Here is a 26094-nt window from a genome sequence, read left to right as displayed (position 1 = left end):
TTCTACAAATATATTGAAATTCCATTGTTAAATAATCGAGAGAATATGTATAATTTTGAAATTTAAGTGGATGTTTCTAAAATTGAAAGTGTATTACTTTTTGTCTCTTCAAATCATTCTCTCTTAAAAAAGGCTTAATATGACTGTAGTTGTGTTTACCAATGTTTTAGCAGTTCAAACTAGTTAATCTGGCGTTTCTTGATTTGATTTTTTAAACTCACTCCAAAATCAAGTCTGAAGATTGCCTGGTAATTAGGGTAACTATGTAGCTCGTGCAACCTACATATGGAAACTCTTTTTCTTGGAACTAGCTGTGGATACAGTTGAAATCCCTATCAAAAACTTGCTCCATTTTCCTGTAACATAGACTAAGAAAGAATGATAATCTAGTTCAATTAACAATAAACACTCAATCAAAGGCACCACTGCACAAAGAGAAAGAGAAAGATGATTTCTTGGTAACTGTTTTGGTACCATAAATATGTAGTAGTAGCATATGCTTATCATATTCTAAATCAACCTAATTTGATTTGGATTTGACTTCGACTCAAAATGTGAAAAATTTCATTTTCAAAATCATTTGAATTTGAAGAATTCAATTACTTTATACAACTCGTTCAGTGGAAAATCACATGGCAATGACGATTAATAATAAGTAATGGCTCATTTACCATAAATTGCCCAAGAATGTCTGATATTATTCATGTTTATTGTCAAGCTTATAGTTAAAGAGTCAATCTAGATAAACTTAGCATTGTTTTAAGTAATAATGTGCCACTGGATGTGAAGAAGCTGATCGAGGATGCAACCTTGGAACCTAATGGTCAAAGTGCTCAAATAGTTCTTGTAGTTATGTGTTTTTGTCAATTTAGTCGTTATATTTAAAATCTAATTAATTTAATATTTTGATTTTGAGAATTGAAACAATTTAATCCTTCTCATTATGTCATCCAATTTTACTGTTAGAGGTGATGACATTAGTGCAGGCATGACAAATTTTGTTGATGTGACAATGCCACATGGCATTGAGATGATGACATGGCAATGCCACATGGCACTGAATGATAACTTGATAATGCTGAAATGGAAATTCGAGAAAAAAAATTTTGAAAAAAATCTAAGTCACATCATAAGGACTAAATTGAACAAAAAAGTATAATACATAAACTAAATTGAATAAAATTGAGATGATTAAGGGTTAAATTGAATAAAAATATTTAAAAAATATGAATCGTTTAGTAGATTCGTATGCTTATTAATAAATCAATGTTAATAAGCCCAATATTAAAAAATATTAATAAGCATATATATCGTATTATAAGAGCCTAACACTTTATAAGGGCAAATCCTCAAGGGTTTATACTTTCTACATAAATCAATGTTGAGTGCTACAAAAGAAGTGAAGGGATCATGGGTTTGGAGTAGTATTCTTGAAGGCAAAGACTTTTAAGAAATAACCTATTTTGGTCAATCATGGATAGAGAAAGCATTGATACTTGGAATGAGCTGGATTTTAGGATTAAGAGGACAAATAACTTTTCCAGGTGCTGTGGGCTTTGCTTTACCATGTAAGATTGTTGAAATTACTAATAAAGACCAAGGTACACGAGAATTATTTGACATAAAGAATCGAATATCAACAAAGTAAAGGATGCAATTCGAGAGATTCTTATGTGTAATCAGGAAGGGGAAAATGAACTGATATGGCCCCATAATGAAAAGAGGAGAATAAGTTGAGAAGTCAGGTTATAAGGTGATAAAAAAGATTGCTAATCAATCTTTTAATATTACTCTTTTTAATTCTTATTTGTTCTATGAAAAGAGTTTGGAAAGAGATTTGGAAGTTGCAGATTCTTAGTAAAGTTAAGGTATGTCTATGTAGATTGTGCTTGAATGTCTATTTCTGGAAAAAGCATTCTACTCAAAAGAGGACAATACAGTAGAGAACATGCTATGATAATGTGATTTGACAAGGCAAGTATACGAATAGAGGGTTGTTACGGCCTTAAAATAACCAGAGAAGAGATCAAGACCTTTGAGTAGCAGTTAATGGATGTTTAGTCGTCTGAATGAGTTGAATGAGGAAGAAAGTAAGATGAAAGTTAATGGGGTAAAATACAAAAATCCAATTCAATATGAATCCAAATCCCCTGCCTTCATTTCGTACCTTAACTCTCATAAATTGCCACATATTTATTATTTTATTATTAAGTCAATACATATTTGATTTTAATTTTTTTAGTCTTTGTATCTCTCTTTTCCTTTTCCACATCCTCATTTATTCTTTGCAATAACAACTACTCCTTTGGTTGGCTCTTGCAACTTCTAGGTGTCCTAGGTTCATCATTTTCGAAACCAAAATGGAAAAAACCTTAAATTTCAAAATTCATTCCTCTAAAATGTGTTGCTATCTTTTTTTCTTGGTCAAAAAGCTTTTTTGCTCCTAAAGGAAACACTCTTGCTCACCACAAAAAGGCAATTCTAGCATATTCATCAAGATTAGGAAAATTGGTAATTCTTTTAATGATCCAAGTAACGAATTCTCAAAAAGAAAGCAATCTTGTCATTAAGCTATTTGCCTTGTAATGACAACTTGAAAGAAATCCCCTCTTCCACTTAAGGAATATATCTAAGGGATTCTTAAGCAAGAAGCAATTTTCCTTTAAAGATCCAAGTAAAGGATTTTCAAGCAAGAAGCAATTTTCCTTTAAAGATCCAAGTGAGGGATTTTCAAGCAAGAAGCAATTTTCATCTCTATTTTTTTGTCCTTTATCTTTCGAGCAAAGTATCTTAAAAATGACTACTAAAAATAAATTAAAAAAATAGCAGATTTAGGGCTTCCTTCTCCTTGTATAATTTGTAGGCTTATCAATGGTATTTTTTAAACTGTAGTCAGCGTTAGTCAGCTTAATATAAGGCAAGTTGTATCTAAAAGAAAATGAGCTGTGAAGAGATAATGATGGGAAAAAAATGAGAAAGAAAGATAGAAAAAATTAAAACCAAACAAGTATTAACTTAATAATAAAACAATAAACATGTGGCAATTTGTGAGAGTTAACGTAGGGAATGGGGCAAGAAATGGGCAAAAGATTTAGATTCTTTCAATACACCTCTAAAGTACACTTTGATCTCTCTTGTTTTAAAATGCATTATTGACCCCCTTGATTATTTATTATCATTAGTCAATATTTATCTATCAATATGAAAAGTCATAATTACCTTTAAATATTTTTTTTTTGAAATTTCAGCCTGTATTAATCCATAGATTGGTAACAATTATTCACCTTTGGAAACAAAAGGATTTTAGATGTTGCACATGACATTTCCCTTGGTATAACAATCCAAAATCATTCCTATGAGCCTTAAATATCAACTTAAAAGAAGTTCAAAAATCCAAGTTCTCCCAAATTTAGGGAAATGCCCAAACATTCAATTATAAAAGGAGAGAACCTTGTAACCAAAACCTCTACACAACCACATCTTAATATAGCATTCAATATGCTACCCCACTTAATACTTACTCTCTACTAGTGCTTCCATCACAAAATACATAGAAAGATCAACATAAGAAAAATAAGATCACAGGTGTCTCAAGAGCAAGGTAAACATTAAGAAAAAAAAAATAAGACCTATTGCCTCCCTGTAATCAATCCTTGCTTGAACTTTAGTCCAGTACATTTAGGAGATCTTCTTACCTTTGCACTCTTCTTTTTGCAAGATTATAAGTTGGCTGGTTCCTTTTTTTTAAAATAAGGGTTACTTCTCATTGTGTGACCCATCTTAAGCCTCTTAATATGTACGATCCACTTTCGTAACCTTCAAGGAGTTCTATTTGGACTATTTAACTATTTGACAGCGTTTTTCGAGTTGTTATCAATGATAAGTGCATGAGATTGGACCCATTTAGAACTACACAAAATTATAAAAGCCTTTTTCATAGCTCTAATCTTTGTCAAATTAAGGCTTCTGTGCTAATACTTTTTGAGAATATAACCTTCAGATGTCCATTTTCATCTCTCATACCTCCCTCTATTCAAACTGCCCCGTCTACATTAAAGTTTGTCTCTTCACTTACTGTTTTACTCCAACTCTCTACTCTTCTTGGCATTGGTTCTTTTCATTACAACTCTTAGGTGGCGTTTGGTACATTACAATGCAATGTGATTACACGTAATGTGATTACACGTAATGTGATTGCAAGTAATGTGATTGCAAGCAATGTGATTACAGAGAAAATAACATTACAGTGTTTGGTATGTAAGTAAAATAATGATTAAAATGCAGGGAAGATAACATTACAGTGTTTGGTTTACAAGTACTTTAGTGAGAATGTAATACTAATTGTCAAAATTACCCCTAATTATTAAAATATAAGTTTAATATATTTATATTTTTTATTATTAATTTTTATATAATATCATTTCTTAAATATATTTTTAATATCATATATATTTTTATTTATTATTATAATATTTTATATTTTATTTTTAATATATTTATTATTAATTTTTATAATATCATTTCTTAAATATATTTTTAATGTTCATATTATTTTTATTATTTATTATTATAATATTTTATATTTTATTTTTAATATATTATAATTTATATTATTATTTTTATATAATATCATATTTTAAATATATTTTTAATATCATATATTTTATTTTTATTTATTATTATAATTTTATATTTTATATTTTTATTTCTTTAATATATTTTTTATATTAAATATTTTATTTTAATTTGTTTTATCTATATTATATAAATATTAATTTTTTATATTTTATTTTATTTTAATTTTTATTCTTATATTATATATTTATTTTAATTATAATATTATAAAATATTTTTAATAAGATAATAAAGTTGAAGGGTAAATTTATCTTTAAGAACATTGCAGAGTGCAATGTAATGTGATTGCATTGATTTTGGACTGCAATCACATTACATCCATTGGCTACAATGTGATTGCATTGCAATCTTACATTGCAGTGATCTGTTACAAAACAAATACTGCAATGTAATTTAATAAGCCACATTACAGGTAATGTGGCTTACATCCCTGATACCAAACGTCACCTTAATGTAGGATTTCTAAATGTATTCAGCACCACTCCGTAGTCATGGGTTCGCTTTACTTTGGCCCATATAACTACTCGTAACTTGCTAAGCTAAAAAAATTTGGTTCGGATCCTATATGATCCTATTAAAGACCATTTCGCTCTTATGGACCAACAAGACCAAGCAATGGAGTAGAATGCCATCTTCCATACCATTATCTCACTTTCTTTGATTGCAATGTTGTTCCACATGTTAAAGAAATTGGTCATGTCATTAAGTAATGCTCAATAAGGTCCTCACTTATTCCTTCACCTCATCCACATTTTTCATTTTCAAAACAATGAATAAAGAGGTGTTTTATCAACTTTTGCTCCTTGAGACATAGAACACACATTGTTAATTCTTTTGGAATAAGTCCTCTTTTTGGTAAGTTCAGTTTGACTGCCACTTTCTCATGTAAAAGCTATCAGTAGAAAGCTTCTATTTTATGAAGTGCAATGTTAGACTAGACCTCTTTCCATGCACTCATTTTGTTATCATTACTTGAAAGGACTTGCTTATAAAAGAACTTTATGCTATACTATCTTGAAGATGTGCCCTTCTACACTAAGTTGTCTTTGCACAGGTGGTATTCCTCCATAGTAGCTTTAAAAGATGGCCATTGGTCCTCTTCCCATCCAAATGGTGGCTTCCTTAGTTCCACATTCCATATCTAGACCATGTTATCCCATCTACTATACTTATTAATATTTTCACCTTTTGTGGTTATAATGGCATCCATTCTAGAAAAATAATCCTTAAGCGTGTCACTACCTACCCATTTGTCATTCTAGAAAAGTACATTGTTGCCATCACCAACAATCATTTACATATTTAAGCTCACTTGTGTGAAATAATAATTAGTATGAAAAAAGGGTTTAATAATTTTTTTTTAAAGCATAGAGTACTTCCTATTACTATTTGCCATGGTGGAAGATTGATGGGGTTCCCTCCTACTTTTTCCATTAAAACTTACCTCCACAAACTATCACTCTCACTACCATACCTCCATAACCACTTATTGCGCAATGCTTTATTTTTCAACTCAAGGTTAATCACTCCAAATCCACCATTCTCTTTATATTACACACAATGTTCAACCCCACATAATGAATTTTCCTCATTTTTTCTGTTTTACTCCATTAAAACCTCCTCTCAATTTTTTCAAGCTCCACTTCACTCCCTTTGGGAGTTGAAAAAGTGACATAAAAAATATAAGAACGATAGTAAAGACTGATCAATAAAGTGATTCTCCCCCCTTTCAATTTTAAACTTTTGCTCTCCACTAATTTTGAACTTTTCAATAATTGGTTTCCAAACTTTAACTAAGTCATGGCTTGCCCCTAATGGTAATCTTAGGTATATTGTAGATAGTTTCCCTTTCTTGAAAGCTATGTTTTTTGCCCCCACACTTATCTATTGTTCATCAACTCCAACACCCAGCAAACTACTCTTAAGAAAGTTAATTTTTAGACCTTGTATAAACTACAAACCAAGCCGATGGGTTGATATTCAGATCTAGCACTTGAGTTGGTAATTTTGGGATTAAAGTGACAAAAGAATTATTAGCTCCCTCATCCAAAGTACCATCTTCAAAAAGTTTTACAAATAGAGCATCATTTCCTCTTTCACCATTAATCACTTATTTTTTAAGATGATGATGTTATAGCCATCAAGGCCGAGAGCTTTCTTCCCATCACAAATGCACAAGGTTTCCCAACCTCTTCCTCTGACAACCTTTTCTCTAAAAAAATAACAACCTTCCACTTAGTTTCTCGAACTGACAATCAAACTCTTTCAACGCCAATACCTTTTTTTTTTCTTATAAATTTTCACAAAAGTATGTTGCCACTCTTTCTTTAATTCCCACTAGTTCACACAATCTTTTATTCTTTATCCCTTATGGATAGTGTATTATACTACAACATACACTTGATGAAATCAACCTATATAAGTGTGAAGTGGGGCCGCTCCTTTGAGAATTGTGACAAATTCTTTACAACACTTATAAATAACCAAGCATGCACATGGCCTATTCCCGTAAAACTGCGTTAAACAGTAGAAATTGTGGGGTGTAATGTGATTGATAAAAACTATATTTCACATAAAGAATTTTGGTTCATATAAGTTACAAACTTCACCAAAATTCTGTGACTTATGTTTCATTCCTTCTAGGTGTGGTTCATAACTTACAAAGCTCCGGTCACGATGCATTACACTTAAATGAAATTTGACTCAGCAAAACTTCTTATAAAACCTTACGAAATATGTGAAAAATTGTTTGAATATAGGGTATTTCATAAAGTTTAAACATCCCGCATTGTTAAGATACAAGAAGGTGAATGCTTTATACATGAAAACCCACAATGGGCTTATTGCAAGCAAGAAAAACAGAGTGGGTTTGCGCATACACAAGATTGGGCCAGACTTTGAGAAATTTTATATTTTCACTCCTTACGCGTGAATATACACGTGGGCTATGCCTAAGAGAATTTTTGTACCTTGACTTTATTTTTTTTTCCTTTAAGCTTTTTCAGCCTTTGATTAAATCAGACTCAAACTCTACCATGCTTACCTAGCTCTATTGGTTTTGCTCCAACATTTATCTAACTAGGTACTCAACATATATCTGACTCAATATACATGCTGATCAAGTTTTTCTCTAACTCCTTGAGGCTTTTTTTCAACTCTTTGATCTGGTGCAACATTCACCTTATTTGGTGCAACATTCACTTCATTTCTTACTTACAAATACAACCTTACACCCTCACTCACAACACACACAAAAGCCTTTCATCTTCTTTTAAGTCTTCTCTGCTTATTTTCTCTACTTCCTTCATTTCCTAGCTAGGTTCTTTCTTTTTGCTGTTCCTATCATCTTTTATTAATTTGTGCAAACTATAAGGAATGGTCTGTTGAATCTTGGAGAATAACTGTTACAATCCTTTTGCATCGAGTTTTATACTCCTAACGGATGAAAATTATCCTTAAGGATAGTGATACCAAGTATCAGACTTCTTACTGCTTTTACTTGTTTTATTTTATATTCTTTTATTTCCCATTAATTTTTTTAACATTCTTAAGGATAATGGATTCCCATGTTGATAATGTTGCTGCCACTATTCCTAATGCTCCCTCTATCCTTACTACCACCACCACTGTTAATGGTTCCGCCATGGCTCCCACTACGTTGACCGTTCCTCTTATGCCTTCGTTTTCATATGCCAAACCATTTCAAAATATTTTCAAAATAAAAGTCTTTAATGGCAGAAACTTCAAAAGGTGGTAAGAAAGGATTTTTCAATCCTTGATGTTCATGGGGTGGCTTTTGCGCTAATTGATTCCAAGCCAAATGATGTCAAGATGCTGAAACCATGGATGCACGTAAATAAAGTATGTAGGCATACAATCATTAGCACACTTTCTAATGACTTGTTTGATGTATACAATCTCTACAAAGAAGCAAAGCAAATATGGGAGTCAATGATAGCTACATACACTGCTGAAGATGTTAGGAAAGATAAGTTCGTGATTGGCAACTTCTATCGCTAGAAGGTGACAGATGACGACGACATCAAGAGTTAGATCAATGAATACCATAAGCTGGTGGATGATTTGAAGGCTGAAAAAATCAACTTGTAAGAAGAGTTCATTATTGGATTATTGATTGAGAAGCCGCCAAAATCCTGGAATGGATACAAGCAACAATTGAAGCACAAGAAAATGCAGTTGCCACTTGCAGACTTGATTGTGCGCATCATCATTGAAGACATAACCCGGAGGGAGATTAAAGCCTCCAAAGCTAAGGAAGTTGCAACTAAAGCCAATCTAGTACAAGGCAGAACCCAACGTCAATAAAGGTACCCCTACAAACTTGATCATAAACCCAAAGCTCCTCATCCCATGTTCAAAAAGAAGGTTTCTCTGCTTCCTTCCTTTCCTAGGTGGATTCTTTCTTTCTGCTATTCTTGTCATCCTTTATTAATTTATGCAAACTATAAGGAAGGATCTATTGAATCTTGAAAGATAACCACTAAAGTCCTTTTACACCAAGTTTTATACTCCAAATAAGCAAAAATTATCTTTAAGGACAGTGATACCACACCTCAGACTTCTTACTGTTTTTACTTGTTTTAATTTATATTCCTGTCTTTCCCATTAATTTTTCTAACAATCATTATCACCAAAACACCAACACCATATACTAAAAATTCAATATTTAATCATTATCCCTTGCTTCCTCTAAACTACACTTTGTATTTTACTTAATTAACTAAAAATTTAGTACTTAATTAAGAAGATAAAAAAAAAGGTTTCTCATTTACTGACAAAAAAAAAGTTATGCATATTTTATGTACATGTTTTAAAATAATTGGAAAGCCCTCTAGTTGGGAGAGGTTGGTACATCTGATCCTCCTTTTGGCGACCCAATTAATGGGATACTGTAACCAACCATATAGTTTCAATTCCCTCATCATCATCTTTTTATGACTTGAAATTTCTGGTTTAAAACCAACATTTGTACACAAGAATATTTGAAGGATATCTTGAAGAATGGTGGTCACTCAGTTTTCTCCATCGATTTGATGCCATAGGCTTGAAGAATGTCCAATGCTGCCACAACCAATATAATTAATATCTCAAGCAAAAGTAATGGACCAAAGCAAGAAACTATCTGCATGTATGGTGAAACTTCAATTCTGTCAAAGAATGGGGCTAATGAAAACTTAATTAGAAGGTCGCATCATAAATTTAAAACCTATGAATTTCAATATTTAAAGGAGTTAGTGTAGACTGAATCACTTATACTTAATTAAATTAAATTAAACTATGATATTTTATATATATATATATATTTGCATTTTTTAATTATTTGAGAGTAATTATGACTTTGTATTTGCAAAAAACTGCTCACTAATGGTAATGAACAATCAAGGGGTTAACAATGCATTTTGAAATAAGAGGGGTTAAAGTGTATTTGAAGGGTTATTTTATAGTTTACCCAATGTTAATATCGCATTTAGCTGCCGGATGATTTGAAAGACCAGATGTGAAGCAAAAGAAGGAAGGTGGCAGTTCATTTATGATTTTAAGTATCAAACGCGGTGAAAGAGGCAATCCATGAATCTACTACCGCAGTGGCTGTTAATGCTGAAAGAAAAGGAAAGAAGAAGTTGTCAATACAGCAGATAGAGGAAGTGTACGTGGTCCTGCCCCGAAGAAGGTTGGTTCAATCAAGTCCAAGTATCAATTGGGATAGGAATGACAAAGGCGAGAGAATGCAAGTGCACGTGGACTCAGCACTCGCTGCTGAAGGAAAAGCTACTGCCAAGATGATTCAGAAGGAGATAATAATGGAGACAGATTCAGAGTTGGCAAAGAGAAAGACAAGTCAGCTTGGCATGCAGCTGGGTAGCAACCCAGTCTAAAGGGGGATGTGCGCCAACTGGTTGGCTTAGACAGCCAGCATGCTCTTTGGTGTTGAGGATTAGAGACTTCCTATGTAACGGTTTTGTCTTATATGATCTGTTGGTGTTGTAAGCTAGTTAATTTCATTAGACATTGAAGTTCCAATAATATCTCTTAATTTGCTTTGGCCAAAAATCAACCTTGGAATTAATATACTAGTTATAATAATATGATATCCAGCATGATCGTTGCAAAACTAACTTTAAATTGTTGTTCAACTCAGCTAACATCTGATTAATTTTATAAGTTGTTTCAAGGTATAAAAGGTGTATTAAAAATAGAAATCCTTCTTCTTCTTTTTCTTTTTCTTATGATCGTAAAACTAATTGCTAAATTATGAGTAATGATAATTAAGCAAATGGAGGGAGCTAACTAACTTTGTCTATGCCATCAATGGCCTAATAACTAACTTGACATTTAGTTTTGGCTTGGTACAATCAAACCATTGTATGCTTTTCTGTCTGATTTTTATACTTTAACTTTTGCTACGTTCATTCGTATTACACGCAAATGATTAATATTTAAATGTAATAATTATAATTTTGAAAATAATAAAATTTGTAGATCACGATTTAAAACATGAAATATATGTGAGTAAAATAAAGATTAATTTTATTAAAAAAAATACTGAAACTTAATAAACTTTATGTCCAAAATTAAAAACAATATAACTAATTAATATTTAATGAAACAAATTTTGAGATCATAAAACCTACCAATAATTACTTTTATTCATATATTTAGAAAATAGTGGAAGTGAAAATTTAAACATTTATTAAAACATACCATTAATTAACTATATAAAAGTTATATAGTAATTTATGCACCATATAAATAATAATTAATTATAAATAATGGTAAAAACACATTTAATTCCCTATATCACTTATAAAGAATTAAACAATTATAAATCATAATTTTCATACCATGAATCAAAATGACCTATAAATGTAATTAAATTCAATTAGTAATTGTGTGAGGTATGTGTTCTATAATTGACATTTGATTGACTTATAAGTTGAGATTACAATAAAAAACAAAAAACATCTACATTGTGTTTTTTATCGACTGAGACCAGTATGATGGCTCCAAGAAAGTCACATACAGGGTAAGACTCTAATTAAGTTGATTGTATTTACAAAGTTTTCAGCATCCTTAATTACCTTAGAGAAATCCTTGGTCACCCTCCCCGGTTAGCTCCTCATAGCTGTTCTTCTCAACAAGCATCTGACCAAGTGGAACGCAACCGTAAAGGTATTTACGCTCTCCTTTGTAATTAAAATGATTGATTCTATGAAAGTTTAAAGTTCAAATTACCTGTGATTGCGATAAAACCACAATGTCTATGTAGATGTGAATATTGGACCTGGGGAGGTTGATTTGAAGAAAATGTGGTTGTTGCCACCATAGAGGTACAAGATAAAGTTAAGGATGACCATGTTCTTCCCCCTTAATCACAAATCCAAGTAAAACAAGGCACACCTTCAGCTGTAAATATTCCTTTCTAATTATCTAATCGATTGATCATTGATGTAAGGCATATGTAACATTGTTTCTATTTTAGTTAGCTAAATGGTTTTTGTTGTCTGAAAGCTTGTGACAAAGAGGTTCTTGAATGAAAATAAAGAGGAAAAAGAAGCGCCACTATTATAAATACGGACGTTACCGTTGCCAGTTGACCTCGCCAAAATGTTGAAGCTCCTAAGCCCTTTTTAACTTTTTCTTGCTGATTTCTTGGCAACATCAGGCACTATAATCTCTTGGCATCGAACAATCCCAGCTGCTCCTCCATAGCACAGCCACCTCTCACTACCCTTGTTCATGTTCCATCTCACTCTATGCATCGCCACAATCTTGGGAGGAAATACTTCTATTTCATACCCAGCTTCCTCTTTCTGTGTATTTCTCGGTTCATTAATCCTGACTGCCAATGCTTGATCGTCACCTGCTTTCTTCGTCCTGTCACTCTTTGATTTTTGTTTTATTTTGCCTTTAAGAGCTGCCAAGGTTAAGGTTTCCTCAGATTCAGATTCCACTCCACGATCATTGCCATAACAAAGGGCTGCAACAGATTTAAGAATTTGCTCGCTGTTACCAAAGAAAAATAACAAAGAAAAGTAGTCAAATAACAATATCTGAGTGTCAAGCATACCGAAAGTTCTTTTGTCAGGAGTTGGAACTTTTGCCTTCTTATCCTTTGCATTTTTAGCCTGATTTGACTCAGTTAAGAAGGCCCGCATGGATCTTGGGCCCTCTCCATAATCATTAGTCTGCTTCTTCAACGTCAAAGGAATATCTGGTAATGGAGTGTTAACTACTATAGCAGATTCCTCCTCAGTCAAGGATCCACAGACAAAATGTGGGGCTCGATTTCGTGAAAAATCTTTGTCCACTGCTTTCGATGTAAGCTGCTTATAAAAAACAATACCATCAGTTGAGGCTAAAGCTCAGAAGCAGCTTTTCAATATATGATGAATTGCTTTTGAATTTCATTTTGAAGGAAATTTCAAACAGTGGTGTCACAGAATTAATAATATGCAGCATCAATGAATGGACTTGAATAGTTTTACACTGCCAGTTGACCAACAACTAAGGGCTAACTGCTAAGGCTAAGGCTCTGTTTCAATCTAAAATACTAGGAGGAAATGGAAGTAGACATGTAATGTTAGGCAACAAAAAAGACTTTATAATCTGTCATTCTCCAAGAGGAATTGTCATTGGAGGCTAGGAAAAGAAAAGAAAATTTTATTTTTTGAACAGAAGAAAAAAGTGTTGGATCATCTATTTTTGAGTAATAATTTAAGCAAGCAAAGATTATACTAAGGTCCTGACAGACTTTGGGCCAAATCTCGTGTCATTGTCATCAAAAGTGCTAACAGAAACTCATGTTTTTTTACTAGTGAGGCTTACATTTGGCATTGAGAGTTGGAAATTAATCAACTTAAAAAGACAATAAAAGAATTACATTCAGGATTGCAATTAATCATGCATAAACCAGAATAAAAATGGGAAGGAAGAAAAAGGATAACAAGCATTGTAGATAAAGCTAAACCAACTCACCTGAAAGCGGGTAACATTACCATCTGCACCGCAATATGCAACCATGCCTAACATTTAAATTCACCAGTCAATGGATATTTGGAAATGACAAAGAAAAAACTAAAGCTGTTCATGATCCCACTTTAATTGTCAAAAAAATTTGTTAGTGCCTACAAACATGTAATAACTTAGGTAACATGCAAAGACACAAAATATGAAGAGAATTTATGTCCATATGATGGAATTAAATGTTGCAGCAAAAGTCATAGACCAACAACTAAGATCTCACAAACAAAGCAAAAACAGTTTGTCAATGTAGAACAGTTTTATGCGAGAAACAACTTGATCTAAAGAATGTAAAACCTAAGATACACAGCATCTACCTTGTAGGAGCAAAATTACATTCTACTAAGCCTACACAGTTTTAAACACATTTTTAGTCAGAGTTAGTTATACATTCGTTGACCTATCTTTTACAGGATCTTTTGTTTCCATATCATGTTCTTTAAAAAGTTTTCAGTTTTCTGTACATCAAGATTTCATTTTTCTTTTACAAAAACAAACTAAATTTTAGTTATGGACTAACATATTAGGTCCCCAGCAGTTTTAATAATGAAGAAAAAAAGTTAATTGTAATTTCGCATGCACCCTAGTGTGTGCTTGGCTACTGCTCCCGTGAAAAGACAGCCTTAATAATGCAAGAAAACCAATCCCTAGAATACCTGTTAATCGTGACACTTGTACATTCCAGATAGCAAATGATGAACAATTATAAAGGTGCAGTCCTTGTTGCTTGGTCCCAGTGAAAGGTTTTCCAGTGACAGGTACATCACATGCTGCCTGAATTAAGCTGAGCATTTTCATTGTTCCATCATCGAAGGATAGAATAACACATCTAAAAACATAAAAAGTTTCTTCAATTCTAGTTGAAGAGAAGATCACCAATAAATAAATAAATAAGAAAGACCATCAGGTATAATATACCTTGGTTCTGGCAGCCAATCCAAGCTATATATGAACTTTGGTGCTGGATGGACATCCCACAAGGGAAGGAATGGATCACTGCAAACAATCATCAAACTATAGCTCTTAAGTGACATATAATCATGCTACCACAGCAACTTGAACAGGTTAAATCGTTCCACACACACACACATACACCAAGAGAACACATTTTCAGAGCTTTTAGTTGAAAGGAAACACATGACTCTGGATTCCTCTCCTTAAACATCAGTAGAAACCTATTTTACAATTAACATGCAATACATTTGCAAGCATGTTCTCCATGAAATCCTACAGAATCAGAATCCTTTAGAAGTACAAAGTTCAAATTTTCCATGCTCCAAAACTTATATCGGGAAATAGTAAATCACTCTGATGCGAACTGAACTTAAAATCTTGAATATGGAAAAAAATTGCAATTTCCCTTCAAACAAGGAAAAGTAAGTACACATAAAGATCGAATTAAGCCTTAAATTGATATGTACCATCACTTCATCTTACATGCTAATTGCAGCAACTAGATCAGCATAAAATACAATGCACATGCCGATACATATATCATCTACTCAAGGGTAGTGACAATAGTTGATATTGTATCTAAATTGTAGGGATTTTATTCTGTGGTTTACAACTGAAGGTGAAATGAGTTAGGGGAAAAATAAAAGAGAATCAAGCCAACTCCATTCATTTTTTTTTTATTAGGGAAGGGGGGCAAAGAGATCATGCACCAACTATTGAGCCAAATGCTCGAATAATGATAGAAATAGAAATTAATTCGAATTTTCAGACAATAAAAAAGCTCTATCTTTAGCTGAAGCTTAAATTAATCTGTAGCTTCATTAGATCATAGCAGTTTATGGACCTTCAATAGAACCATGAAGAAAATAAATACATTACAGTAAATTAGAAGGGTAAACATTAAAGTGACAGTGTAAACTACCAATGCTATGTACAACATGCCATCACTTAGAAGATTCAGAAAGTTTAATTAAACTTTAGAACTATACAGTCAAAGAGATCTTAAAAAATGGAATACAAGCCACCAGGCATCAGAATTCAATTGAGATGAATGCATTAGGACCAAGATAAGCAAAAGTCAAAAAATAAGCCAAGATACAAAGTGATCAAACTTAAACCAAAGCAGGCTATCAAGGTTACCGTATGTCCCAAAACTTTAGACCTCCATGTCCAGCAGTAAGAACAACATTTGCACTCTCCATGTCACTGAATCCAACAACAGAGTTTTATTTACAGCAATCAGCAAGCGTCACAGTATTAAACATACAGGTTGGAAGAGTACATCAACAATATTGATAACTACACCACTAGCATATTCTAGTCTCTTTTATGCTACTCAAGCATCCCTTGAAAGGAGTTTGCATCTGGTTGACTGCCAAAAAGAACTGTCTAAAAAAGTAGTTCCAAATCATTAGCAATCCCTAGTCCAGCAGAGGATAGATAGCCCATAATTTTAAAAAAAAAAAAAACATGAAGAAGAAGAAGAAGATAGATGCTATTTCTACAAAAGGCCGGACCCTTTGCATTTTAACCACCAAATTTCCAAAAGATACTACTTCTGAACAGAAGAAAGCATCGCTAAATATATAGCTATATAAAATTTTAGTCAATTGGAAATGGAACACTGAACATATCACTCACCTTCCAGATGGGGCCCATGCAACCGATCTAATTGGAACTGTATCTGCACTAAAACAAAGTAGAGGTCTTGTATCTGCATAATTACAAAATGAGAAATAAAATTCAACTGTTAATTTGATGCACCATAATCCAAGCCTTCTATAAACCAGATCAGCAGAATAACAAAAAAAACTTGACTAATATATTGCCAATACCTGTAGGTGAACCACTTGCAGAGAACTTCCACAAAGCAACCTAACATAAACTATGTTAGTTCTGATACCAAATAAATTCAAAACTGTGAGTAAAAGATAATCTTATTCATTGAAATGATAATCATAAGACAAATCTAAGAAACTTAGCAGATGCTCAGTCCACATATTAATGCAAAAGAACTTAATTTTTTATTTATAAAAAAAAAAGAACTTAATTCACATACATTCCCTATTAAAATAATATTGATTACTGACTAAATCCGTAAAGAAAAAGAATACTCCTAATCCCATTTATGCAAAAAGCATGATATCAGTTCTCTCAAAGGTCAGAGCAAATAACATATGTTAAATTTTTTATAAAAAAAAGCATACAAAAATAACAAACTGACATTATACCTTTCCATCATGGCACCCAGCTAGTAAGTAATTGTGTGGAGGTGAGGTTGACCACTCAACTGTCAAAGGGATGCTGTATAACAAGTCCGAGCCTCTCTATTAGTGACAAATGAAATAGAATCAAACACACAACAAGACCAACAAAGACAACTGAACGTAGCAAAAGGTTGCAAAACTAAAAGGAAAATTCCACAGCTAGAAGGATAAGCTTGTAGAAGCAGCCAAATAAAACTTTTAATTAGTAAACCATTCAGTTGAACTGTATGTTTGCAAATCAAATTCCTCCACATGGAAGATGTAATATCACTAAGAAGTGAACCCATTTTGCAAGAAATTGGGTGTACAGGTGCATCCAATATATCAGCTTGCCATAAAATAGGACAGGGTGAACACTGAAAAACGTAGCAGAGCCTTTCATTGCTATTGTTCTTTCGCCTGTCCAAACAGAAAATCTATTACTTCCAATTCATCCAACATGAAAACAGCAGCTGGAACATGTCAGCAACTACAGCGGCTTGATGATTTATTTCATGGCTCTATTTAAGCAGGCCAAACCTGGTGCCCTATAATCAACTGTTAATTAACTGACAGGGAGACAAGCTGTATGATGATGGCGATGATGACGGTAATAATAATAATAATAATAATAATAATAATAATAATAATAATAATATACCAATTAAATGAAGAAAAATCACCATCTTCTACCCAAATTTATAGCTAGTTGCAAAGATGTAAAGTAAAAATACTTTTCTTTTACAATGTTCTCCATGTAAGCTAAGAAGCTCTAATAAAAATTATTTTAGGTAATAAAGTCTCACAAGTACATTATTCAACAGCAGTATATGCAATCTTGTTCTTTATTTTTTCCTTTTCTCATGGAAAAAAACCTCTTTCATGTAACACATGCAGAAGGATTCTATCATTCTAAACTGGAAGCAGTCACTAAGAATGTGCCATGCAGTGCACCCCAACAGCAACAACCCAGCCATGCTGCAGTGAAAACTATGATATTGATTGCCTATGCATTAATAGCGACCCATGCTGTAAAATAGCCCAGACACCCACAACACCCACCCCCCCTCGCCTTTAATTTTATTTTTCGTTTTCTTCGTAAGGTAGCAAAGAATATACCTAACTCATCAATATTCTAATAAATGTTCTGTCTCCATCATGTTTTAGAAAACCTAAAGAATTATTGATAAACTTTTCTGCCCCATCATGTTTTAGAATTGATAAGTGTTCTTGTCCATCATGTTTTAGACATTCTAAAGAATTTCTGCAATACTAGAGGACTAGCATAATGTCTTAAAAAGTTTATTACAGAAAAATGATAGACATCCAAATTACCTCTGTACATCACCACATTTTAACTTTGAGCACTTGAAAACTGGCTCCAATTTTACAAAGCGAGGATCGGTACCCTGCTTAGGTGAAGATGAATAAACAATTCTGATCATACTAGGAAGAGGAACCTCCCACCTGCATTGCATTGGTGGAATCGGGAACATAGCATCAACAAACATTGTCAATAATTCACCATAATGAAACATCTAACTAACTAATTGGTATAACCTAATGCAAAAGAGACTCATACGGAACTTGACAAAAAAAAGGATAAAAAGGAAGTAGGGGCGAGCTGCCATATAAAGCTAAGATTCATGATAGTTAGAGGAAAGGAAGGCCCCTAAAATGATACAACAGTCTAATATTTTAATGTTTACCATAGTACTTTTAGTTTTCTAATTTCAAGCCTTTGACATCCACCTTCTGCCCCTCTTGTTTACATACATCTTAGGCGGCCAGTCTTTTTGCAATATTGCATAATTGAATTCTTATTCTTTGTTAATCCTCCATAAAATTCAACCTATCTTTCATCATCTACTTCAACGTTTCACATTACATGATTGTTATTATTAGTATTATTCCAATTATTTCCTTATTTTTGAAACCTCAAAATGAAAAAAAAATCAACATAATTGTTCTTTGGATTATTATCCAATCCACTGCCAGTGGAATGCAAAGACTCCACAAGCAGGGTTGTTTGTTGCAATGTCTCCATTTAACATAATGAACAATGAGTTCTGAAGTGAACCTATACTGTTAAATAATGACATGGAAAAAGCAGAACCCGCTCTAAAGAGTTTTTGCATTCTATTAGTGCTGTATAACATAATGGTCCTTAACTGCTTATTCTTCTATGACTAAGTCCTATACAATTATAGGCAAAAAAGAGACAAAGAAAGTTTTGAACAGAGTCTAAAAAAAACAAAAGCAGATGTCTTACACTTCCAGAGATCCATTTCCCAGTAAGACAGCAAGATAGCCCATCCGATGATTGCACTCACAACCATTTATGTCATAAGGCTGCCATTTTACATCCCAAGCAACTTTTCCATTGTGTGCTAGGCAGAGGACAGTTCTTGGCAGTTCAATATCCCTTGGAATGGAAGAACCTGGGGTCTCCAACAAATTACTATCTAAAATATTATTGTGCACCATAGCTTCCTGCCCAGAGTTGTAGTGAATTTGTTGGTTTATTGTAAAAGAAGATCCCGTTCCTTCATTTTGAGTCAATAATGGGAGACATTTACCATCACTATTAGTTTTTGTGCACGCCTTACTTTTCAATTTTCTACTCTGCACAGAAGTCGTAGGGGTTGCATCAGACATAAATGCTGTCTCTTTGTCACCTCTTTCTTTTTCATGATGGTTCTTATTTGGAGCATTTTCCTGTGTATTTCCAAGAGCAGTGTCTATAGCAACTGGCTCAAAAGAACCTTCTGGGTACTGAACAGCAAGAGGCTGGAAAGACTGTTCATTCTGATCATCATGAAGAGATTCACCAATTGGTTTCTTTCTAGGCCTACCTTTTGGCCTCTTAACCTGATCTGGTTGAGATTCATCGATTGGATTCTTTCTAGGTCTTCCTCTAGGCCTCTTTGATGGGCTCTCCTCCATGGCTTCTGTATTTTGAGATCTCCATTTTGGTTTTTTCTTTGAAAGAGGAGCCTCTTCCTCCTTCACCCCAACATTTAGCATACACCATATTTGAATGATGCCTCTACCAGTAAGTGGGGTACCTATCTTGTGATAATAAGAATCAGCAGGATGAGCAGCGACAGCGATGAACTGGGAAAAGCAAGGCATAAGAAAAGAAGATGTCACAACAAGGACAGTCTCACAAGATTGCGGCATTACGATTGTCATAGTTATTGTTTAAAATCCTGCTAATTAAGCACACAGGCAACATTTAAACCATTATTTAAGAACGAATTTAGGCTTTTGTCTCATTCATTTGAAATATCCCAGTAAATGAGGTTTAGGCTAATAATATGAAGCCTGAGAACAAAACATTTTGATACAGAAGCAAATTGAAGCTCAAATGCACACACACACACACACACACATACAAAAGAAAAAAAAAGGTTCCCAGAAGAAGGTTAGGGATTGAGGGGAGAATGGGGAACTACCTCACATTTGACAGTACTGTTAGGATTCTCATGAACTCTAGGACACCAATCTAATGCCCAAACAGACCCTCCAACATACATCACGAAGTCCTTGCTGCAAGTAGATCGAACTTTAATCATGTTATTCAATAAATGTATATGACAGACCTCATTTGCAATGGTGTTGTAATACAGGCTTCAATTCTAAATTTACTTTCACAAACAAAATATTTGGTTGCCTATACATGGATCTTCAACAAAAGGAACAAAAGACCCAAGTTCTAACCAAGTAACATGTCTATGCATCACAAATGAACAAGAGCAAACACCATCTGTAACATGTTGTCTGTAAAAGTTAAAAACTTAAAAAGGAAAGAAAAAAAGAGGAAAGACTCCTGTAAAATAGCAGAAATTCTAACAGTTGATTAACTTTGCATTTATGCTGGTCAAGAATGAAACTAAAACTACACCATCCTTATCACCTAAGGTAAACCCATAATACTGGAAACTAGTATTAAGCAAACCAAAATCCAATCTTACCAGGATTCTGGAGATGCTTTGTTTCCATTTAGTCCTTCCTGTTGCTACCATCAGCAAAACAAACAAACAAAAACAACTGTTAAAAAAATATTATGCCATAGAGTAATAACTATTCCAGAAATTTTATGCTGTGATTGAAGATTCCCTGAAGTGGAGGATCCAGAAAACAAGATTTTCTTTCACCTTGAGAACAGTTGCTGATGAAAATTGAGGTAACTGTATGCCATCAGAAACATCTTTACCCTGTGAGTCTCCTACTTCACTAGCAAACTTAATGATCCTCGGTTCATAATTGAAATGCCTCCATTCCCTAAAAGCATGTTCAATAGTAAATTAAAAACATGTAGATGTAAACTTTATATTAAACAGATAAAGCTAAAAATAAAAAATAAACAAACCAAACTTATATCAGTCAAGTCAATTCAATCACTGCTGCTCAAAAATTGGTTTGAAACATATGGAAGTTCTAAATGCACAAAGATAAGCATAAATTTACCTTAAGAAAGTGATTGAAGAAGAGAATCGCTGAATATCAGTTTCATTAGGACCATCACTCTCAGGCTCTTCACAAAGCTTAGAGATTGTATCCATCGCCCTAAAATGATTCTCTATTGAACAATCAAATATAGAGACCCTAACTCCTGGCCTGCCTTTTAAGGGTTCTTCCATTGTCTCTTTCTCTTTCTCTTTTATCCACAACATCACAACACATCTATTGTCAACCACTCAAATACAAGGCATATAATGCTAAAGAATTGATTATAAGAAATAGCACATAAACTAAAATCTAATGCTAAATTTGGTACTTGAAATTTCAAAAAGAATTAATTAAAAAAAGATTTGTTTGGTGTGGTACCTTAACTATAATGCAAAGCATTGTTATGGAGATGATATGCAGGAGCCTAACTCTGATAGGCAATAAACAATATAGTTTGATGTTGAATTTTGAGCAAATTACAAAGAACTCCTTGAGTTTTGACTATAATTACATTCAAGGACATTAATTTTGAAAAACTACATCCTGCCCCAATTGTGTTAACGATGGTAACAGAATGTTGGTAATTACTAAGATGCATATTTAAGCTGTAATATAAATTGCCGTTCAACAAATTAAGAGTCTTTAGCTTAGGGGAAAAAAAGATTGAAGTGTCTACTCCATCTGTTTCCCCAGCTTCCTTGACAGCTATCTCTCTCCATAGTCCATTAGTTCCTCAGTGTTGTGTGTGTGTGTGTGTGTGTGTGTATAAGTAAGACTTAGAGTGCCCAACATTAACCTAATAGAAACAACCCAAAAATAAAATTAAGATTCCAAAACCAATAAGCCCCCACTAAACTCCAAACTCCCATAAAAATTGAATCCCATCACCAAGTAGCACTAGCATGGCAGCCCACAGACTTGACATAGGGTAGTGCAGCTTTCAAAAGAGATTTAAAGTGGCAATCTCTCGAGCACCACACGTGCATAAATAAACAATAACCAGTTTTGGGCACAGGAGTGTTAGAATTCTGCCTCAAACAACCGAAACATCCAAAAATGGATTCCACAACTTTAATTCAATAAAGGGAAAAGAGAACTACTGCTAATTGCAGACTTGCCTAGTAAATAAACAAAGAGAGTTTCTAAGGAACTGCCTCTGGTGTTTTCTTTTCATGGCAAATGGAGGATTTTGGCGTTGGTTATGCTGGGTGGGTATAGCATTTTAGTCTTTTTATAATTTTTGTTGCCATTGATATTCTCTCCAAGCAAACACCAACTCTTTCCTCCTTCTTGGTTGGCTTTTTGGCTTTCAAAAAAGTTAAGGTCTTGCTAACTGAAGTGGTGGCCAACTCACTAACTTGTGATTTAAAAATTTGGGATCTTCCGTACTTGGCTTCAGTTTTGTTAGAGGTAACAGGAGCTATGTTTTCTCCGAACAATTCTATCAAACACTTAGCCACAGAATTGTTTAATCTCAGCATCTTGCAATGTAAAATGTTTTTTCTTTTGGGGGGCGAAATGTAGGTTTTCTAAACTAGTGTCATTGAGTGCAATTATGGTCCAAAAACTTAAAGGATTTTACGTAATTTACTCTTTAATTTTAAACAAAATTAGTTTAATATGCAACATCAAATTCAATGCTAATTATTCTGGCCAAAAATACATTATTCAATGATAACTACAACGCATTAACTTAAAAGTTATCAAAACGTTTTAGCTCCACCTTTTCCCTCTTAACCAAGCAGAAGAAAATAAATAAATGAATAAAACCTATGAATTTCATTTATTTTAACTTCAAATTTTCAATGATCCAAACATAGCAGTAGCCGAGACCAAGACTGAGAGGTATCAATTTTGTTTGACAAATCAAGACTGTAAACGATTAAACGATGAATTGGAAAACCAGGACTCCAATTTCAACGAGAAAGAAAGGAACCAGAGACTAGAAAAAAAATCCAAAAATCTAAATCACCTGAGAAACGGGCGAGAGAGCTTTCCGCAAGGCACGAACCCGACTTGCCCCGGCCACTGGGCTTGTAGTGGAATTTCTGTTAGGAGATAGAAATGCAACGAGAAAAGAAAATGGAGGGAAAATCGTGACTTCTTTTTGAAATGCGGGAAGCTTCTTCTTTCTTTTGTTAGGGTTTTCAGATTCGAACCCAAGACCGATTGTGGCTCTCCTTTCTTTCGACGCAGCCAAATTTTATAATAGTCTTCTAGTCCCCAAACTTATAGCTAATATGCAGCAGAGTCCTTGAACTAAAACTTTTACTTCAATTAGATACCTGAAATGTTGAATTAGTTTTGGATGGCACTCCCGAATATTTTACTTTTTTTGAAATGTTCAATTGAGCACTGTAACAATTAGAAGGGCAACGATGATGGGTTTGTTGAAGAAAACAAAACCAAAAAAAAAAGCTTAAATGAAATTCTCAAAGTTAAAAAATATCTTTAAATTCTTCAAAATAAATTTAAATGCATCACGATATATGTATGTAGTAAAGAATTTTAAAAACTTGAATTTTTTTTTTAAAAAAGTCGCATGCAAATTTTTGAAATTAAATCATCTTCTAACAAGTATACAGTAATATATACTTGGTATTACCATAAAATTCAATTTGAGCATTTGGTCGCGAGAATGATTGCATAAATTGAATTAGCCATGCCTTTCTCTTAAAAACAAGGTAGGCTTCTCTTTTTATCTTATAAGTTGTACGCTTTCATGTAGAGGTTTGAATGTGAGATTGATATACTAAAGTCTATCACTAAGAATGTGCTACTTACCCTCTTTTTAAAAGGAAAGCTTAGATAATTGAAGGAACCATAAAAGATAACTGAATTGGCTTTACGATTTCCTGACATATAAGAGTATATATTGTTATGTAAGAGACTTCTCACTATCATGTAAATTTCATAACATATTCTTTTTGTATCCTTGCTCCTAAAAGTATGATAGAATTCCTCCATTGCTAAGATAGGAAGACGATCATTGCTATTAGAAGAAATACTAAGATATGGTGGCTTTGGAAAAGAGGTTTTTCATTTTGGTCATGTTACTTTTTTATGCTATCTATCTCATGATGATTTTACCTGTTTAGGGTTTACATAAATATTATTCACAGCTTTGTTTTTTGTTAGTAACCAGCCTTAATTAATAAACATAATCCTGGTTGGGACAGGTTCTTCTTTGCTCTTCCCGTGACAGCTATAGTCAGTGCAAGCAGAGCAAATGTTGTTAGTTTTGATCAGAATTACCACATTACATGGGGAAACTCCCATGCAACATCTCTAAACAAAGGAAGAGAAATTCATATTTTAATGGATAATGTTTCAGGTTTGGTATATCAAAACAATTAGTAATGTTTACCATTTTGTATGTATATGCGCATATATAAAAATTAGTATTATGGTTAATGCAGGGCCCAAGTTCCAATCCAACGCGAAATATCCTTCAGGGTTTTTCCAAATGAACATAAAGATACCTAACAAGGATTCTACAGGAGTTGTCACAGCATTTTATGTATAATATTTTTCTTTGTTTTTTTATTTTAAAAAAAACTTAATTCCTATCTGCTCTCACATGCAATTACAGTATTATTATGTAATGAAAATTTTGGTGGGTTGATGGCATGCAGTTGATAGATAACAAAAGAGAAGGAGACCATGATGAGCTTGATTTTGAGTTTTTGGGCAGCAAGGGGCAACCTTATACATTGTAAATAAATGTTTTCGCTAATGATAGAGGAGGCAGAGAGGAAAGGTAATCATCTTTGGTTTGACCCCACTGCTGACTTTCATACATATGGAATTCTTTGGAATCATCATCAAATAGTGTAAGTAAAACTAATCTCTTTCAAAGTTCTGAATTACAACATGGCTTGGAAGTTCATTAATTGGTCTATGTTCTGTGCATGGTTCATGGATGGAAACATCTAAGGTTTTATGTTGCTTACATTTACCCAATTTGTTTTTCTCTTTTAAGGTTTTATGTGGACAACACACCCATTAGAGTTTCCATGAACATTTCAAATATTGGAGTGAATTATCCATCGCAAACATTAGTAATTCAAGCAAGCATATGGGATGGAGAAGGTTGGGCATCAAATGGAAGAAAAATCGATTGGAGTCAACAACCTTTCACCGCTAGTTTTCAAGGATTTAACGTGGATGGGTGTCAATCATTGGAGAACAGCAACAAGGAGCAATGCTATGATTCCAATTTGTGGTGGAATGGGAATATATATTGAGGACTAGACCAGGCTTAGCAAAAAGCAGTAGAGGATGCAAGAACCGAATATATGTTTCAAGATTAGTGTTCTTCGAAAGAAGGGAAATATGAACATAAAGAATGCCAAATCAATACATTTTTTTATTAATAAAAATGTAGACACAAAGAAGTTGTTGCTTGCACTGCATTGCAAAGTGAAGTTAATCGTTATCCTCAAAGACCCAACTGTGTGTTTATTATTTATCATTATCAAATTACAAAGATGAAGCTTCCTCTCTCTACCTTTCATTTGCATTCCAATATGAAAGTATGGCTCCAATTTGCTTATTTCATTACGCAAAAAAGTTGGGCAAAAATTCCAATTCAATGAAATTAAATTGATATGATTGCCGTGCCAGCTTATAGTTTGTCTTAATTTGATGCCATGCCATATGCAATTCTATTTTATTTGTCTTGTCTCATACATGCAATCATATATACGTGAAGAATTCAACTTTCTTTCTTTCTTTGTTTTTTTTTTTTTGGTGGTTTAAG

The 26094-nt window shown here is 33.3% G+C and overlaps 1 protein-coding gene and 1 pseudogene across 4 annotated transcripts; one reads left to right on the top strand and one right to left on the bottom strand.

Moving 5' to 3' along the window:
• Positions 1 to 11521: 11521 nt before the first annotated feature.
• On the bottom strand, positions 11522 to 23441 carry LOC110429313 (Transducin/WD40 repeat-like superfamily protein). Of its 4 annotated transcripts, none has more exons than XR_002446559.1 (18): positions 23305 to 23441; positions 21351 to 21540; positions 21038 to 21164; positions 20855 to 20898; positions 20336 to 20429; positions 19150 to 19994; positions 18213 to 18344; positions 16863 to 16935; positions 16467 to 16506; positions 16273 to 16345; positions 15772 to 15837; positions 14596 to 14673; positions 14334 to 14506; positions 13633 to 13679; positions 12725 to 12980; positions 12239 to 12634; positions 11890 to 12060; positions 11522 to 11799 (listed from the first exon to the last, which is right to left on the bottom strand). XR_002446559.1 is itself a non-coding variant. In XM_021445283.1 (16 exons), the coding sequence occupies exons 2-16, from the start codon at positions 21521 to 21523 to the stop codon at positions 12285 to 12287; spliced, it is 2571 nt and encodes an 856-aa protein (XP_021300958.1). In that variant the 5' UTR covers positions 21524 to 21540; positions 23305 to 23441; the 3' UTR covers positions 12067 to 12284. The 4 variants fall into 4 exon arrangements, 1 of the variants encoding a protein (XP_021300958.1); XR_002446558.1 differs by having other exon boundaries at positions 11890 to 12021; XR_002446560.1 differs by having other exon boundaries at positions 11890 to 12021; positions 20855 to 20892.
• Positions 23442 to 24340: 899 nt separating this feature from the next.
• LOC110429396 (xyloglucan endotransglucosylase/hydrolase protein 2-like) lies at positions 24341 to 25708 on the top strand (annotated as a pseudogene).
• Positions 25709 to 26094: the final 386 nt, after the last annotated feature.

This window comes from Theobroma umbraticum, unplaced genomic scaffold (genome assembly GCF_002168275.2).
Source record: "Theobroma umbraticum cultivar Fairchild unplaced genomic scaffold, ASM216827v3 scaffold_44.0, whole genome shotgun sequence".
NCBI lineage: Eukaryota > Viridiplantae > Streptophyta > Magnoliopsida > Malvales > Malvaceae > Theobroma > Theobroma umbraticum.
Note: the sequence above shows the minus strand (reverse complement) of the source record. Positions and strands in the feature narration are given on the sequence as shown.

What these genes read in the sequence shown, in the direction of transcription:
- LOC110429313 (XM_021445283.1), bottom strand. Translation starts at nt 21,523, where the DNA reads ATGGAAGAACCCTTAAAAGGCAGGCCAGGAGTTAGGGTCTCTATATTT. An exon ending in TCTTCAATCACTTTCTTAAG is followed by an intron (nt 21,165 to 21,350) that starts GTAAATTTATGC and finishes ACATGCTTTTAG; the next exon opens with GGAATGGAGGCATTTCAATT. An exon ending in TCCTGACAAAAGAACTTTCG is followed by an intron (nt 12,635 to 12,724) that starts GTATGCTTGACA and finishes AATCTGTTGCAG; the next exon opens with CCCTTTGTTATGGCAATGAT.